The sequence below is a fragment of the Rhinolophus hipposideros genome (assembly GCF_964194185.1).
Source record: "Rhinolophus hipposideros genome assembly, chromosome: 5".
Classification (NCBI taxonomy): Eukaryota; Metazoa; Chordata; class Mammalia; order Chiroptera; family Rhinolophidae; genus Rhinolophus; species Rhinolophus hipposideros.
The window spans coordinates 61,868,500-61,887,027 of record NC_138051.1 but is presented as its reverse complement, the minus strand read 5'-3'; the positions used below and the strand labels follow the sequence as shown (position 1 = coordinate 61,887,027).

The window sequence follows — 18,528 nt, the reverse complement described above, 5'->3', positions numbered from 1 at the left end:
AATGTGGTGCAAAGCTTGGTCTCTGGAGTCAGACTCCCTGGCTTTTCATCCCAGATCCATCCACCTCTTCTGACTATGTGGCCTTGGCTGGGTTCCTCAGCCTCTCTGTGCTGTAGTAGAAATGAAGACGATATAAATACCTTCCTCGCAGTGTAGTCCTGAGGATTTAATGGGATGGTATGTAAAGGGTTTAGGACAGTGCCTGGTACATGGTGCTCAGTAAGCATTCCTATTACATCTAACTGGAAATAATGTTCTTTAGGGAAGACTTTAGATGTTAACAGTCATTGTTACCTAGTGGGTGGATGGTTCCATAACAAGGTTAAACCTAAAAAGTAAATGCTGCAAAAATTGTTCCTATTTATTTGATCTGATAAATCTTAAAAAAGCAAGATTTTGTCAATTGAATTTTGACATAGTGAATTTTAGTGAGAGGTTATCCAATTTAGAGGTAGAAATTTGGGATACGAGTCCTTGCTGTATCTCTTCTGGCTTTGTGAGCTCTGGCAGTTTTTCCAATGTCTCTTGCTTCCTTTCCCTATCTATGAAAATTATCAATAATGGGGACAACAGCCTACCTCATAGAATTATCCCGAGAATCACATGAGATGATAGACCAAAAGCATTTTTAAATAAGAGGATGCCATGTGTTGGATATTTTTATTCCCTGGACACAAACCTACTGTAAACAAGAAAAGGTTAGTTGTCCATAGAGTTGGCAGGAAGAAACCATTCTGGAATTTAAAACTGCAATACAGAGAATTCACCCAGCTTGGATATTAATAATTTATCTTAATAAATTGCCAGGTGGGCCCCCAAACACAGACAAGCATACAGCCCGTTCCAAGAACTCTTCAATCTCCTTCCTTCTATGCTATTCTCTTAACAACAGCTAGATTGTGGCTTTGTTTTTTATTTCCTCTTTACCCACACAGACGACTCAGAGTCCAGCCCAGTGAACCCTTGCTATGACGGGAGCCACACATGTGACATGACAGCTCAGTGCCATCCAGGGACAGGGGTAGAATACACCTGTGAGTGTGCACCTGGGTACCAAGGAGATGGACGGAATTGTGTGGGTAAGAGCCATATGTTCTGTGTTCTCTCATGGGGTCCTCCAGCACTGCTTATAACAAACAAGTGTCTGTCTTCTTAATGATCGCCATTCATCAATGAGTTTAGCAGCAGTTAGTCTAAGGACAATGGTTTAAAAACTAAAGCATACTCTGGTTAGGTTTGAGAGGGCAGTTTGGAGGTGGGTATTTGGCACTGGGAATAAATGTCTACTGCAGTTCCTGGATAATTTGAGTTCTTAAGTTTTGTAAGTTTAAGTTTGTATTAAGTATTTATTATATTTACCAAAAAGTACATTTTCTGGTTACATTTAGATTTCAGACATTATGTTCCTTTCCCCTATTATGTCCCAAAACACAGCAGTAGAAATTTAAATTGTAAAAGAAAAAATGTTATAGTGTTTTTCTTCTAAATGTTCAGTATTTTTTAAATGTTTAAAGAATTCTCAGAATATGTGTTCAAAATATATCTGTCCATGGCTTATGCTTAAATCACTTGAAGTAAATGTTTACTATTTATGATGATCTGCAACATGCGTCCATCTCTGGTGTTTAGAAATCCTATATTTCAACTTCTGTTTAGTCTACCAACTGTTAGTACCACTGAAGTCTCATAGTGGTGAGAAAACATTGAGTTTTCAGACTGTCCACTTGTGGAACCCTTGATTGAAGCAGCACTTTTCAGTTTTCATTTCTTCCTAGATATAAATGAATGTGCAACTGGCTTCCATCGCTGTGGCCCCAACTCTGTGTGTATCAACTTGCCAGGAAGCTATCGGTGTGAATGCCGGAGTGGTTACGAGTTTGCCAGTGACCAGTACACTTGCATCTGTGAGTACCAAAATCATTCCTCTTTTTGGCCAAAATCATGCTGAACCTAGCTCTTTGATTCATTAATGTTTCCACTTCTGTATAGAAGCTCTGCTGTATGGTTTTTTAGAAAAAGAAAATTTACATTGAAATAACTCAAAGTTATGGTCCTGTTTTTTTGGTTTGTTTGTTTTTTGTTTTGTTTTGTTGTTTCTTTCTAAATAGATATTTTTCGTGTTGAGTTTTTGAAGGATGTTCACCTCCGTTGGGATTCCTGTGTGTCCTGGCATTTGGCCCAATGATGTAACAAGACTATGAACCTCTTTAATAAATAACAATAGCTCTAGGTGGTCAAACATTTCTCAAATTAGAATGAAATGGATTTGTAATTCAAAGATACTTGTCCCACTTGACCAGCCAAAGAGCTCCATCTATAATAAATATACGCTTTCTAGAGTTCCAAAACAACTTTGGACCTAAAAGTGAATCCAAAGTAACTAAAATTCAAAATTCATCCCATTGGTAGAGGTAGGTGATATTAGAGAAAATACACTTTAATCCAGTGGGATGAAAAATTAACAGTGATCATAGAGACCGTGTGTGTGTGTGTGTGTGTGTGTGTGTGTGTGTGTGTGGTGTAAGTTTGGGGAGTTACTTCAAACAGGACTATTTTGATGATTGATCTTCATGCCTAGTGTTTTAAACACAAACCCAGATCGTTTGCATATACACCATCTAGTGATCTTATTAAAATTCAGATTCTGATTCCCTGGCTCTTGGCTAGGGCCTAGGAATCTGCGTTCCTTCGAAGCTGCCAGATGTCCTGTGCAGATCACACTGTGAAAAGCAAGGCTCACCCTTTTGTAGACTTGAACTCTTGAACATCCTTGCCTTCTTCTCTTCTTAGTGATTGCCCCACCTCCCAACCCCTGTGAGGATGGCAGCCACACCTGTGCTCCTGCTGGCCAGGCCCAGTGCATTCACCACGGAGGCAGCACGTTTAGCTGCACCTGCCTGCCTGGTTATACTGGTAATGGACACCAGTGTGCTGGTGAGTACCTGCAGCTCAGCCTTGGGGACTATGGGCAGTCACCTTGGAGGCACATCCCCACATAGCCGGGACCTCTCTCAGAAAGGACCTCTCCCTTCCTTTTGACTCACACAGCCTCGGAACTGCCAAAAGACAAAGAGGAAAAGTGTCCTTTGAGTCAGAAAGAGGGCCCGGGGTGATTTCTGTTGGACTAGATTGTTGAGCATATATGGTTGTCCTTGGTGGAAATGTGCCTGGAGCACTGGGGAACCACTGCCAGCTTGTAACCTTCTGTTCCCTAGAGCCTCATATAGGCTGAAGGAACCTGGGAAAATCATATAGTCCCCTGTTAGGATGTCTCCAACTTTCAGTCTCTTTTGTTATTGGCTTAATTCAGCACTTCCAGTCATGCCTTATTTTTAGTTGCTGTTCCCCTGCTTGAAGTGATATTTTAAGCAATATCTAAACATACATACAATTCTTTCTCTCTGTTGTTTCCCTTCTCTTCTCTCTCTGTGGAGAGGGATAGCAATAGATAGATAAATAGATAGATAGATAGATAGATAGATAGATAGATAGATAGATAGATAGATAGATAGACAGACAGATAGATAGATAAACCCCACAGATATAAAAGGATATTAATGCATACCTAAGTACATACAAATTTTCTCCCAGAAATCAAACTACTTTTAAGACTTCCTACAGTGTTTCATAAAATCTCTAAACCAGAATGCAGGATTAACTATTCAAATTTAACTTAGAAATAGTATATGGGGTTGTTACTGAAAATCTAGGCATAATACTCTGGGTATAAATCATCGTGAAACTGGGATTAGTAGTATTTTAATCTAGAAATTATTCAGTGTAAATCTACATAATCCACTGAAGGTTTCAAAATGCACCCGGTAGCATGTGATTGAATTGAAGTTCATGCTGTCTGTCCATCAGCAGAACACACAATTATGGTAAAATGAGACACTGGAAGTGAGAAAGTGGTGGGGGAAGGATTTGGAATGGAAAAGGGTCTGTCTTGGGAACATAAACCTAAAAGCAGACTTCTCCCCACTCCTTGAATTGTGGCTTGCCTCTGCCACCATACACCTGGGCCCACTGAGCTGATTTGCCTTAGAACTCCTGGGAACCTCGTAAGAGATCTGAATAGCCTGGCCCCCTCACTCCTCACCAGAGGTGTGATTCTCCGCCTTCTCCCATTCCTTTTTCTGTTGGTTGTAGCAGCACAGGCTGACTGCCCAGCAGGCTGGAGCCGTGTATCACTGACAGACCAATCGTGTCAGCAGCACAGCCCTCCACTCCTTTCCAGGTGTGGCGGGCTCTTTGGTATCATATGAACCTTGCTGTTTAGTCAACTCACATTTCCACTTCTGTACAGAAGCTCTGCTTGTGATTTTCTTGAAAACACAGTTTATATTGAAATGACCCAAAATTGTGGCTTTTAGTTCAGACCTGCCCCGCACCACCCCACAAAACAAAAACAAAAACAAAAAAACACCTACAACTTTAGACAGAGCTCGTGTTTCTCAAATTAGAATGAAGTAGGTCTGTAATTGACAGATGCTTGTCACACTTGACCAACCAAAGAGCTCCATCGGTAATCGATACACTCTTTACAGATGCGGGTACCCTCTATAGGTATGGGGGGTGAGGGTGAGGAACACGGACTCCTTAAACCCCACAGTGGGAAGAATGCTTTTTCTACCCTTGTGGAGCTTGTCATTCAGCTTGATTTAACACACTATTGGTTCTAAGAAATGAGAATGCATAGAGAAAAAATAATTCTTGTCAGTAGAATTTCATATTTAAACATCTGGCTGCTCAGGTCAGCAGAGATGGTGCTTGTAAAGTATTTAATTCCTTAGGTCTTTGGTTTAAAGCAAGGAAGTTGAAATTAATTGCAGCCTAGATGTGATGAGAGTTAATCATTCATCAGAATGTTAATTGAGGTTCGATGCTTCTTGTCCTAATCCCATCTAGAATCATTCTCTCTCCCTTCTTTTAACTTCTTGTAGTCTGTCCTGTAAGACTTGGATTACCTCTCTCGTTCTCTGCTTTTAGCATTCTCTCTGGAACCCACAAATTTAAAAACACAGTGAACCCATCACTTGTTTCCCCAGTGTGTTAGTTATCTATTGCTGCATAACAGATCACCCCCAAATGTAGCAGTTTAGAACAATACATGCTTATCAAGGATAGGTCAGGCGCCTGGGAATGGCTTAGGTGGGCCCTCTCTTTAGGACCTTCACAAGACTGCAATCAAAGGGTATGGTAGGCTTGCAGTCTCATCTGGACCAACTGGGGAAAGAGCCTCATGTGGTTATTGGCAGGATTCAGTTCCTTGAGGACTGTTGGATTGAGAGACTCAGGGTTTTGCTGGCTGTTGCCTGGAGGTGACATCAGCTTCTTGCCACATGGATCTCTCCAACAAGGTACATTACTTCATCAAAGCCAGGGGCAGGCAACACATCTGCTAGCAAGATGGAAGTTATAATCACAAAAATGACATCCCCTCAATATGGCTTATGCATATTTAGGAGAAGTAAGTTACTCAAGGAAAGGGGATCACACTAGACTGTGAATACCAGGAGGCAGGGAATTCTGGGGCCATCTTAGAGGCTGCCTTCCATGGTCAGGTACCTTCCAAGCTTTCCGACTGTGTGGTGGTAGAAAAGGAAGAGTCATTTTCCTAGTGACCTATTCCATGCATAAATCAGGCTGGGCTAATCGTAAAGGAGGTGACTTGCAGGATAGGCCTGTTAAGTGTGTGGTGTGTGTGTGTGTGTGTGTGTGTGTGTGTGTGTGTGTATGTGTGTGTGTTTAAAGGCATGCCACAGTGTGCATGTGTCCCAATGACTATACAGGTAGAGAAAAATAAAGATAAAGCCTCTATTCTGTGGAAAGTGCATTCTTAAGGCACACATATTTTCTTTTTATTCCACCAAACTAGCAATAAAAGGGTGTGTGAGTTTTTCTCCAGCCAGTTTGTTAAAAACCAGGTTCCCTGGAGAGGTTGCACTTGGCTTTAGGTTCTCAATCTAGTCTTACTCACTAACAGGAATTACTTTATCCCCATAGAGTTCAATCGTTTTCCTAGCCTCCCTCAGTCTGGATTGATTTCAGCCCTGTATTAGTATGAGCTGGATATTTCTCAGGCATGTTTTTCTTATAGATCTGTGGTGACTTTTTGCCTGTTGCAAAAGCAGATTGTTTTGAGTTGGGACCTTTCCAGGCAGGAGCAAGTGTGAGTTGAACTGGGTTCCAGACGGCCCGTTACCCAGAGCCATCGTTGCTCAGGAGGGATATGAGGGGAGGTACTTATTCTCTCTCGGGTTTCCTGTTCTAAGCATATGATGTTGGGTAAAGTACGGTAAAGTTGGTATAACCACAGGAGGCGAAGAGAACAAGGCGTAAAAGGAAGAAGTTTATTATATTCATAGATCCCAGAAAGGGGCCATCGTGTGCTTCGCAGGTTCACACAGGGCCACAACCAGATGGGTAGGGAGTGAGAACTTATGGGCCGAAGCCTTGATTGGGATCCAGAGCGGGATGGAAGTTAATTGGCACCAGGAAATGTCACTGTGTGGTTCGAAGGAAAACCAGGTGGGAGTGGGGGTAGTTTGGGGGAGGGAGAAGCTACAGTCCAGTGGTAGGGTTTGTTGTGAAAGAATTTCAGCTGGTTTTGGGTGTGGGCTCAGAATTACGGCAGTGAGAAGAATGTGGAAGCATCAAAGCATGAACTCAAAATGGAGGATTTTTAACACACTTTCTAAACAGGTTTTTTGCTAGCTTAACAGATGATAGAATGGAGAATTAGGCTGAGATTGTGCCATCGTTCATTATCTCGATGGTAAAGGAGCTCTATTACGCCTTCAACATTGTTGTCTTGACCTCAATGTTCTAAGAGGCCCTAAAGCCCCTTGACAGTGATTAAGCATAAATGCAGCCCCGTCTCCAATGGTGTAACAAGGAAAGCTGCTCCCTCACCCAGGGGCTAAAAGTCCACGCTTTCTCTCCTGAGGCCTGACATCCTGTGAAATAGGAAAGAGCTTTCTTTACACAAAAGCTCCAGTTCCCCCCAAACCCCTCAGTGTTTGCACTCCTGAGGGGGGCTGTCGCCTGCTCTGAGCTCAGGCCCTGGAGTGGCTGACCGGACTCAGTCTCTGTCGTGGTGCAAGGTCTTCCAAGGGTGGCAGGGATGGTACTTCAGGGAACCTTAACCTTATCCAACTTTTGGGGGGTGGGTTTCTCACTGGTGGTTCTTTTAGTCTCCTCAGGGACTTGCTCTCCATTGGTCATTTGTACAAGTTACTATCTCCCCGTGGCTTTCGTGTCTGTGGGGAGGTGGCTGCTCTTTCAGGTCTGATCATAATTCTAGGCCATAGGCCTGAGGAACGTAAGTAACGGTAGCTCTGGAGAGTCCCCACTCTCTTAGTTCAAAAATAATCACAAGAAGCTGATCCATGGGTTCTAGAAAAAGGCCGTGTCTCAGGAATTCCTGCTTCCTGTCATTGCCTGGGTTCCTGTTATCATGAGAAGTACTTTTAGCATATGTATTATGAATAGATTTAATTTCCTGCATTTGGCTGGACGTTAATTTTCACAGCTTTGGTTTTGTAGCCAACTTTACAGTCTTTTCCAGACCCAAGGAACTGGATGGTCCCTAACTGGGCATTTGAATTAAGTGCTTTAGAAGAGACAGAGTGCCAACCTCAAGGATAGTTAAATATGACAATGTTGAACTCACATTCGTTAGACTGGAGATAGGTTTTTGTTGTTGTTTTCATTTGCTTTATTTGGGGTTTGAGCAGCCAGCCAGTAAACCTTGTTTGCTTCTGGCCTTGCAGATGAATTTACAACTACATTTCTGCCTTTGTAGTTGAAAGGAAGGTGACCATGGAGACCAACTGCTCATCTGGGCAGAGCCTTCCTGGGTGGCATTAAACTTGGTTGTGTCGAGCATTCAAGATGTTTTTGGACTTGAGGGAACTAATTTATGTTGACTAACCTCCCTTAAGACTGAGGATAAGCGCAATGGTAATTCGCTAATTACAACGTAAGAGGTTCCTCTCCTGTGGACAGAAGGTCTGTGTTGAATGTCCCATATGTCCACGTACTAGTACCTGGGAAATTTCCTTAGTCATGGGCACGTGGCTCAGTGAGAGTGTTGTTGTCACAGCCAGAGTGATAGAAGAGGTTCCATCTGGGTCACAGGAGGCAAGGCAAGGAGCCACCTCCGTCCCCAGTCAATTCACAGCAAAGTCAGCGTTGTAAGTCTCTGGCTTCCTGGGTCCGATGCGTCCCTGCTTTGGGCTACACCGATTGTCGCAATTCACCTCTTCTGGGACTCCTGTTTTCCAGGTTTCACACTGGTCATCTCATCCCGCGTTTTTTCCCCATTCGCACATTTTGAAAGTAGTTTTTGGATGTTATTGCGGATGTGACTACTTTATTTTCGGTGGAGCCTTGGTCAGACATACACCGTCATCCTCTTCTTGCTCGGGAAGACTTCCTGTCTCTGAAGATGGCTATCTCAACCACTGGGCATTGGTTTTAACAGTTAGGCTCTCAGAGGTGGCTTTCTTTGTTGTTGTTTTAGTGTGTGTGTGTGTGTGTGTGTGTGTGTGTGTGTGTGTGTGTGTGGTGAGTGCGTTATTGTTAGCATGTGCTGATTTCAGTAAATAAAAGGAATATAAGTTGGCTTTTGTTTGAAGTTTCAGGATGCTGTAGTTTTGACATGTATGAAAATTAATCCTCGTGGTACTGAGTGAGTGGGGGGGTCCAGAACTATTTGTACTTATAAGCCTGATAAACAGATTTCTTTTTATGTGCTGTTTCAAAACCTCTGATATATTTTTCTTATATTTTTCTATTCTAAAAATGGAAAGTAAAGAAAATTTCTGATTATTTGGGCATTCTAAATAGTAGGACTCTGATTAGGTAAAACTGAATGTGCTTCTAACTTAGCTGAAAGAGTATTTGGGGTCTCATGGCTTCTCTGCATTTATAAACGAATGCCATAGGGAGACAGTGCCAACAATGAAAGGAAAAAACTATTGTTATATATATTTATTATAGTGTTCCTCAAAGGAAATGATATCTAGTCTAAAGGTTAGTTCAAAGGTAATCACTTCCTGGAATTCACTATAGATGAAAGATGCTCTAGAAATATACTGCAGGATATAGTTTTCTGAGTGACCACCATTTGATTTCTCCACTGAACCTTCTTAGTCCGGATTAATGTACGTGTCCCTCGACTCTGTGCTGGTATGCTTGCCTTTAGGTGTCAGCATGTTTCTGCTCATGCCCGAAGGTCTTCTCAAGTTGAGCCCTCATCACTGATCCACATGTACCAAGGCCGTATCAAGGCTGTACTAAGGCACAGATTAAGGACAGTGAAGTCATGCTGTCCCATCCCATCCTCTCCTCCCTCCCTCTCTGTCCCTGTTCTGACCTCTGCAGATGTTGATGAATGCTTGGAAAACAGGTGTCACCCCTCAGCTACCTGCTACAATACTCCTGGCTCCTTCTCCTGCCGCTGCCAAGCTGGCTATCATGGGGACGGACTTCAGTGCACACTTGGTAAGGTTGGGGAGGCCAGCTTGGGACAAAGAACCCCCAGCTCCTTCAGTGCTGCTTTTCTACAGCGCTTCAGCCCACTCTCAGTTTATCCAGGTCTGAGGCCTTACTGGATCTTCCAGGATCTAGATTTTTTTCCCCTCAGTTCCCTCCAGCTGCCCAGTTTACTGCTAGTTCACTGGCTGTTAGCATTCTGGGAGGCCCAGCGTGGGACCCATCCGTTGTCCTCCCTACTAGCAGTTCTAGTTAACTGCCCTCGTGATCTGCTTTGCTTTGTAAGTGCGGTTTAGATGAAGTATTGAGATTAAGTTTACTAAACAGAAGTCATATGCACTAGTGAGCTGAGAGCAAGATCCCACGTGACAGTTGCAGGAAAACTGGCAATCTAGTGACAGCCATTGACCTGGAGCTGCTTACACTTCAACTCTGGACCTCAGAGGATGAACAGAGCTTTGTTTTCTCCAGAGTCTCTTGGGATGTTTGGACAGAAGCCATGGTGGTTCTTCATTTTATCCAGACAGCAGCAGGAGCCTGTGGGCTGAGGGGAGGGGCTGTTTAACAGTATCATCGTCCAGGGACTTCTAGGGTGAACTGTGAGAATGCGAGAGATATTAGTAGACAGTGGCAGAGCTAAAATAAGAATCCAGGACTCCAAAATCCTAGCGCCCTGCTATTTTCCCCATGTTATGCTGTCTTCTAGCTATAGATGAAAAAACACCTCAGACAGACTTTGTGGTTGGCTGGTAAAAGTGGGTGGGTTGTAATGCCTTTTAATCCGCCTTTGTATGTCCTCTTCCCCGGCACCGAAGACCCCACTTCAGGACTGAAACCCTGTGAACACCAGCAGCGCAATGCTCAGGCTCAACACACCTATCCTGGTTCCCGGATCCACATCCCCCAGTGTGACGAGCAGGGCCACTTCCTGCCACTGCAGTGTCATGGCAGCACTGGCTTCTGCTGGTGCGTGGACCCTGATGGTCATGAAGTCCCTGGGACCCGGACTCCACCGGGCTCCACTCCACCTCACTGCGGACCACCAGGTGAGCCTGTCATGAAAGAAACCATGACCAGGTTAGGCCTGGGCTTGAGAAGCATAATGGTTAGGACTGTGGGGTAGATTACAACCCCTGCCCAGACCGTGCAGACTCAGGGCTGATCCCCATCCTCCTTCTTTCTAGGAACACTCGAATGACATGTGCACACGTCTATGCACATCCACATTACAGGGACATAGAGACATGCACATATGTGATCACTGTTCCTCACTGGACATCAGCCTCTTAACCCTCGTCGAGTATAAGACTACGAGTTGAGATTGAGTGGGTAGGTCAGGCTGAGGCCATCGTTCTAGATCTGTTATGGCAGCTTGGAGGAGATGTTACGACGTTAGGACCAGAGGATCTTGCCAGCCCAGTCTGTTGTCCAAAAGGAAAACTGCCTTCCCATATAACTTTGTATCACCTAGCTCTGCCTTCTGAATTGCAGGAAACAGTCTGAAGGCTGTTTTAATATCAGTAAGAAAAATAAGTATGTCACTTGTGGGTAGATCCTGCTAGTTTGCTCTAAGCTAATAACCCAGCCCTCTCTGTCAGGCCCAAGACATCCATGGGTCCATGGGGAATCACTCTTGTCCCAGCCACCTTCAGAAGAGAGGCAGGAACCGTTCTGTTAGCCTGTGTGATCTGAGCTGCTGCTGATACGTATGTCACTGAGCACTCCCCATCCGATGGTGCGTGGTTATCAAGTGCTCACAAGTTCATGCCAACTGCAGGTTGCCAAGGCAGGTTTCTGCTCCTTGATGAACTGTTCAGAGATGGGAAGAACTTTTTTAAAATAAAGAACTTTATTGTGAAGAACGTATGATTGGTTTGATACTGTTTTAGCCAAATTAATTCCTGTACCCATGAGCTTGCGATTCAAAGATCCATTTTTACTATTGAAAAGGGTTCCATTTAAATACTAGTCTTGGCCTTTCATGTATGTATGAAGAGCTGGATAATTGCCACAAGTTTTAATCCTTTTAATAATATTGTTATAGCCATCAGTGATTCCAGATTCACATAGGTAAAAATTGGGAATGCTTAAACTGGATGTATACTCTTGTTTCCACGGTGACACTCTTAGTTCCTCTGTCCTTCTTTTTAGGAAAAGATTTTGCAGGTCCAAAAAAAAAAAAAAAGCAGAGAAATCCTGTTTCACTCATGCCTCCTCTTTAAAAAACCTTGGTTCTAACTCCAGCTGGGATTTGAAGAAATTAGATGGTTGGGAGTTGCCTTAAGGGAAAGGTTCAGAATTCTAATTAAATTTATTGAGACAACCATGTGTTAAGGACAGTGATTCAAAAGGGCGCCAAGAGAAGGAGAAGTTAACGACTAAAAGAGGGACACGTTCTTCTGTGCAGACTCTTTCCCATGGCCCAGATTTCCCCCTTGGAGCTTGTTTGGCCATGGCTGCCATTTCTGACTAGTCTCATCTGCATAATGGGGTCAGCTTGAAAGGGGAGAGAACACTCTCTGCTCAAGATTTCAAAATATTTAAAACCTTGCCAACCAGAAACAGAAGAGAAATAAATCCGTGGTTGGATTAAGGAGCTTCAAATAGTAAGGAATGAATGGGATGCAGACATGTGAGTGAAGTGAGGTGCCCATTTCCCAGAAGCTGTGCTGTGTGTCCTCATTCCAGACGAAGAGATGTGCCTCATTGGGTGGTCCCCTGAACCAAGAATGGATCCTCTGAGTTTGGAATGTGGACCTGGGGTGGTATTGGGAACTTCTCCAGGGAATCCCACCTTGCAATGGATGGGGTCCTAGGAAGTGGCATATCCCTTTCCGGGTTCTTTGAGACACATCTGGATGAAGAAGGCAGTCTTTCCTTCTCCAGGAGCTTTTAAAAAGCACTTTGCTTCCCATGGGTCATGAGCTAAGGAGACAACCTGAAGGGCAGCCACTTCCTCCAAATCTGGTGAGCCTTGTGGTTGAGCTAGTTGGGTTTGAGCTCTGAGGATTTGATTCACCATCTTTCCTAGAAGACTTGTAGGTGCTAGAGCCCAACTATAATGTTTCCATTTTGATTCTCTGAAGACGTTGGAGGCTTTGACCAAAGGAATGACATGAAATGACTTGGCTTCAAAGGGACTCTTCTGGCTGCTGGTTGAGTTTACACTGGGTGGGGGCGGCAGGAGAGGGTGGAAGGCAAACCAGTAAGGCTTTTGTAGTAATTCTGGCACGAGATGATGGGGCTTTGAGCAGGGTGATAGGGGTGGATGTGGTGAGAAGTGAAGATACTCTGAATGTATTTTGAAGGTACAGCTGACATTTCTTGACATATGGAAAGTGACAGAAAGGAGTCAAGGACGATTGGGCCTGAGCCATGGAAAGATGGAGGTGCAATGTACTCGTAAGGAAAAGTCTGGGGTAGAGCCGCTTTGATGGGGCAAAGTAGGGGCCCAGGTTTGTTTGTTGTTAGTTCTCTGAGATATCTGTTATACATCCAAATGGTGGTACCAAGTAGCTACTTGGCTGTATGATTCTACAGACCATAGGCTTTGAGTTGCAGGAAGTAAATAGAAAGTGCTTCTCCTTTTTTAAGTCCCTTTAGGTAATCGTACCATAGATGACTGTACAAGTTATTTCAGGAGCTGTAGCAGAGTCCTCTCAGACAGAGAACTGCTGTGTTTGGGATAGAGCCTCGGGGGCCCTGTGGAATGCCTGGGAGTAAAATGCAGGCGGAGAAACTGCTCTGCAAGAGAAGCTAACGGGAGCGTCGTGGTGAGCTGGGAGGGAGCAAAGAGAGGAGTATGCTGGAGAAAGGAGACAGCAACATGACAGGAAGCTGGTGTCCACATAAAAGAGTCAGCTTTGAGATAATCTTGGGAGCAGGGTGGCCAAAGGAAGTCTAGGAACTGGAGTGTCAAACAGTTGTTTGCCATCACCTCCACTTTGCTCACGTATACCAATTACAATTAAGTCACACTGTCAGTTAGGGACAGACACTGAAAGCCATGTAAGTAGCACATTCAGTAACACTTCCTAAGATGCACACTAGCCAGTCTCAAGATAACCTCAGATGCAGGTCCTGGAGTTTGAAGCAAGTGGGAAAGAAATATTTGCTTTAAGCATCACGTAGGCCATTGAACTTTTTGAACCTCTTTCAAAAAGTCCCCACAAGTGTTCTCTTAGCAGATGCCCTGGGCTCCAGGTGGAGCGGTCCTGAGATCATCCCCCTTCCCAGGCTGATTGAGCCCTGCACCCTTGATCTTACTGCCTCCGCTTGTTCTTTCCTGATGTGGTGGGGGCTTGAGGACAAATCCTTCTGGCCTGGGAAGACGAGAGCATCAGGATGACCCCCCCTTTCCTGACTCCCATGGAAAACTTAGAGCACTTTACTGCTCTGCTCTAGTGTTCAGGGGCCGAGGCCTCCTTCACAGACACGAGGAGGAGGAAGGCCAGGAGGCCAGGCTTGGGGATCTTGAACTATGTGCTGCATTGTCCTTGGTTCACAATCAAAGGCTTTTTTATCCCATCTGCTCAGAGCCCACCCAGAGGCCCCGGACCGTCTGTGAGCGCTGGAGGGAAAACCTGCTGGAGCATTATGGTGGCGTGCCCAGGGACGACCAGTACGTGCCCCAGTGCGATGACTTGGGTCACTTCACCCCCCTGCAGTGCCATGGGAAGAGTGACTTCTGCTGGTGTGTGGACAAAGATGGCCGAGAGGTGCAGGGCACCCGCTCCCAGCCAGGAACCACCCCTGCATGTAAGTACCCAGGGACAGCCCCCATTCACCCCGGCTGCATCTGAGGTCCCTCTTGAGGGAGGCGGCCAGCTGTGCGCGGAGGTGGGCAAACAAGGGGTCGACAAGTCAAATGAAAGAAGTCACTACTGTGCTGGGTTGATTTATTATCTGGTCCACCCAAGATCCCAATTTGGATTTATTGTTTGCTTTTGTCATTAGCCATTTCTGTCATTGAAACATCTGGAACCCAGTTCAACATGCAGTTACTCCCCTTCCCCAGCTCTGGGTGAAAGGGGAGTGTGTCACCCTGGGGCCCTAAGGAGAAGCTGACACAATACTGGCTCAGGTTTTTTCCTCTGAGGAGAAAAAGAAGAAAAAAAAAAGAAAAAAAAGACCCCTGCTTTGTTCTGGGGGAAATGTGTTGTCTTCCTCCCTAGTAATTGGCAGTGATTTACATAATTGATCCTTGGGAAATAAAAACCTAGAAATTAGAATTTCTTTTAAGGAACATCTGGAGTACATCTGTCTGGGGTAAAGAACTTTTGATGTTTGGAGGCTCTTATGTGTGGGAAAGTTTCTCTTCTTCCCCTCACCCATCCTGTTTCCTTCTCTGTTTCTCACATCTCCTATTTCCCTCTGCAGGTATACCCACAGTTGCTCCACCCACGGCCCGGCCCACGCCCAGGCCTGATGTGACCCCTCCATCCGTGGGCACCTTCTTGCTCTATGCCCAGGGCCAGCAAATTGGCCACTTGCCCCTCAATGGTACCAGGCTTCAGAAGGATGCGGCCAAGACCCTGCTGTCACTGCATGTAAAGTGGATTTCTCCTGTGGGAGTGCAGCTGCACGAGGCTTTCAGATCTGGGCAAGGGCTTCAGGTGGAGGGAGGTTCTGGAGGGTTTCTAGGCTGCAGTCTATCTATACGGGCCTGCCATCAGCACAGCACAAAGTAAGGCTCTCTACTGCCTGGTCATATCTGACTGACTAAGGCTTTCTCCGTTTGGTTTATAGGGTTTCAGATACGTGGGAAGGGAATTTCAGAGTTGTCAAGCTATTGAGGCAGTATGGTAATCCAAGGAAAAACTGACTCTTAACCCAAGTCCCCAGGGTTCTCTCCATCATCAGAGACCCTGGAAATCAAAACAAGACTAACTACAAGGTGTGGTTTCCATGGTCAATTGAGAATCCCAAGTGGAAATGAATTAATGACTGCCTTGTTGTTGCAGCCCCCTCTCTCCCATTCTGGTTCTGTTGACAGGCCTGTTTTCTCATCATCTCTGACTCCTTCAGAGATGAAGGTTTGGAGAGAGAGTGATGCTGGGAGAGTGGCCAGAGCTTTCCCTAGGGGTTGTCTGCCACCCCGAGCCAGCATCCTCCCCAGGTACCTCATTTTAGAGGAGGGATTTCTTCTCTAAAATGAAGAAAAGAGGGGAGTTCACCAGAAAGGTACTGACATTTATAATGGAAAACAGTCTGATTCTATTTCTCAACTTCACGCTCCAGGTACTACTTGCTCATTTATGAGAAAGCAGTGTCCGTTTACATTTACTTCTGTTAATGAAATAATTCCCTGTCTGGTTGGCCCCAGAAAAGTTTAGAAGCAGAAGCAGCTAGTATTCATAAAAAGATGTTTTCCCTTCCTTTTTAAGATTTGAGTTTTTGTATTTGTGGTTTTTAATTTTTAATTTTAGGCAAAAACTAGCATGTTCTTTTGTAGACGTTTCTCTAAAAGAGGTAGAAACTAAAATTGTCATTACCTCAAGCTAACCATCTATTTATTCTAGCCAAGTCAGATGGCTTCACTGCTTTTCTGAATTTGCCACTGATGAGGGAGGGCAGGGTAGTGGAACTGAGAGACATGGAATGTGGGTTATAAGCACATCTTGGGGAAATTTACTTAGACTGGGACTTTTTCCTCCAAGAAACTTTGAAGCCATTACACGTATGGAGTTGCACACTTGCCTCAGACAGATGATGTTTTAATTTTCAAGTAAAATTGTACCTGACCTTCATTCTCCCTAACCCCTCCCCACCCCCGCCATGTAAACTGCCCACTTTTCCACAGGAGCCAAATCCTGCTTTACAGTGTTCCTGGTACTGACTCCTCTCTCAGAGGCATGAGTCAGGCCAGCCCCGGGAGGCTTTGTTAGGCAAGCAGGGCGCTGGCGTGACCTCAGGGACAGCCAGATGGCCCCTAGATGTTGGCTTTGTACATCTGCTGGGCTTCACATAGCAGGAGTCTGGGCTAGAAAGAGAATGAAGCACTGTGCACAGAGTTCTGGAAATGAATATAACAGACTCAGCATTTTAAAAAAGATTGTCATTTATTTAGCAACAAGGAAGGAGAGACCTCCTTAGCCAGGAGTTGGGTGACCACCATTCCCCAGTTCCTTAACCCTTAAGTTAACCCTTAAGTTAATTCCAGACTTTCTTTTACATAAATGTACAACCAAAGAATTGCTTTGCAGTGAGAAGCAGAATTGGAGGTAAGGGTACTGCACCTCACGTAGGGGAAAGATCTCGTATCACAGGGGAAAGGAGAGATGATTTTACCGTTATATGCTGGCAAATTTTAGAAAGGCTCATTCGAAAAGTACTGATAACATTTGAAAGGAGTCAGTTTTTGCCCAGTAAAATATTAAGAACTTACTTTGCTGAGACTAACGTTTGGAATCTAATCACTGAAGGGGTTGATTTTTTTCATGAAGTCACTGTTGTTTTTACTGCCAACAGTAATAGTGCTTGAGAGCTTACTGCATACTAATTGCTGCTTATGACACTTCACAAGCATTTATCATATTAATTTTTATAGCAGCCATATACAATGTAGTACTGTTATCTTCATTTTATAAATAAGGAAACCAAGATATAGAGAGGTTAAGTACCACAGTCACACAGCTAGGAAGTGGCCAAGCTTGGCTCTGACTCCAAGAGGTCAGCTTCCATAGCCCAACGGCTAACCACTCTGCGTGGATGCCCATAAGACTACAGTGCAGGGTTGTTCACTGCAGCCATGCATGAGGGAGACAGCTGAGCACGAACTCGGGGGAAATGCAAGGAGTCCTAATTCTTCCAATTCTGTTTTGGTCCACAAAGGGCTCCATAGTTGTGGGAATTGATTATGACTGCCGGGAGAGGATGGTGTACTGGACAGACGTCGCTGGACGGACCATTAGCCGTGCCAGTCTGGAATTGGGAGCAGAGCCCGAGACAATCATTAACTCAGGTCAGCAGCTTCATCCAGAACACACTTCGCATTTCATTTGATTCTACTAAGTCCAATTTATTTGCCTGTTTGATGCCAAAGCCTCCCCTCTATTTTTATCCAACAGGAGAGGTTAAGTCCTATGCAAATTTCTTTCAGCCTCTCTATAAACAAACACATTCATACATAAGGTGATTCTTACTGTGAGCCCTTTCTGAGAAATAGGGCTCTCAGTCGGAAGGAGTCACAGTAAGAATTCAGGATCTGGCCACAGTTGACAATGCCTGGCCCCAGCACTGTGGATGGCTGATGCCATCAGGCTGGTAGGTCTGTTAGTCTAGAGGAAACTAGAGGTTGCGGGAAAAGTGAAAAAGGCTCTGTTTCTCCGTCAACCTGGTTCTTCCAACTTACAAACTCTCAGGACTTTCTTTTTAAACTGTTCATAGATCTCTGCTTCAAGTTCACCTTCATCCCTGCAAGTGCTCTTGTCCTGCCTTTGTTTAATTTCCAGGTCTGATAAGCCCCGAAGGACTTGCCATTGACCACTTTCGTAGAACGATGTACTGGACGGACAGTGGCCTGGATAAGATAGAGAGGGCCAACCTGGATGGCTCTGAACGCAGGGCCCTCTTCCACACAGACCTGGTGAACCCCCGAGCTATCACCGTGGATCCGATCCGAGGGTCAGCTGGCTTTCCCTAATTCTCCATTACCTGTAGATCCTGACTGGAAGCCCTTGGATTTCAATGAAGTGTGGGAAGGGTCAGAATACGAGCAAAATAGCTCAAATGCATTAATTTCACAGTATTTATTAAGGATCTACTTGTGTCGGGCACTGTTCTACTTTGGATCAGATGATCAGGCAAAGCCTGAGGTGACAAATGGGAATAAAGTGAGTCTCCTTCGGCAGCACATTAGGAAGTCATATGAAAATCACAGTAAGGTTTATGTCCGTTAAATGGGGACAGTAACCAAAATTCTCACAGCAGGTATTTTATTTCTCTGGCCTCACTTTCATTGTAGCAAGTCAACAGTAAAATGTTCTTTTTCCATGATAATTGCTAAGGTCATCAACTGGGACATAT

General features: G+C 44.7%; 1 protein-coding gene across 2 annotated transcripts in view; it reads left to right on the top strand.

Moving 5' to 3' along the window:
- Positions 1 to 18,528, top strand: part of NID2 (nidogen 2) — a 60,611-nt gene that overhangs the window by 38,039 nt on the left and 4,044 nt on the right. The window contains exons 9-17 of one of the 2 annotated variants that reach the window (XM_081049421.1): positions 936 to 1,079; positions 1,776 to 1,904; positions 2,791 to 2,934; positions 9,391 to 9,510; positions 10,317 to 10,547; positions 14,038 to 14,259; positions 14,881 to 15,050; positions 17,335 to 17,464; positions 17,955 to 18,126. In XM_081049421.1, coding sequence (XP_080905547.1) covers positions 936 to 1,079; positions 1,776 to 1,904; positions 2,791 to 2,934; positions 9,391 to 9,510; positions 10,317 to 10,547; positions 14,038 to 14,259; positions 14,881 to 15,050; positions 17,335 to 17,464; positions 17,955 to 18,126 — 1,462 coding nt within the window. The remainder of the gene's footprint in view (positions 1 to 935; positions 1,080 to 1,775; positions 1,905 to 2,790; positions 2,935 to 9,390; positions 9,511 to 10,316; positions 10,548 to 14,037; positions 14,260 to 14,880; positions 15,051 to 17,334; positions 17,465 to 17,954; positions 18,127 to 18,528) is intronic. The other variant, XM_081049422.1, reaches the window with a different exon arrangement.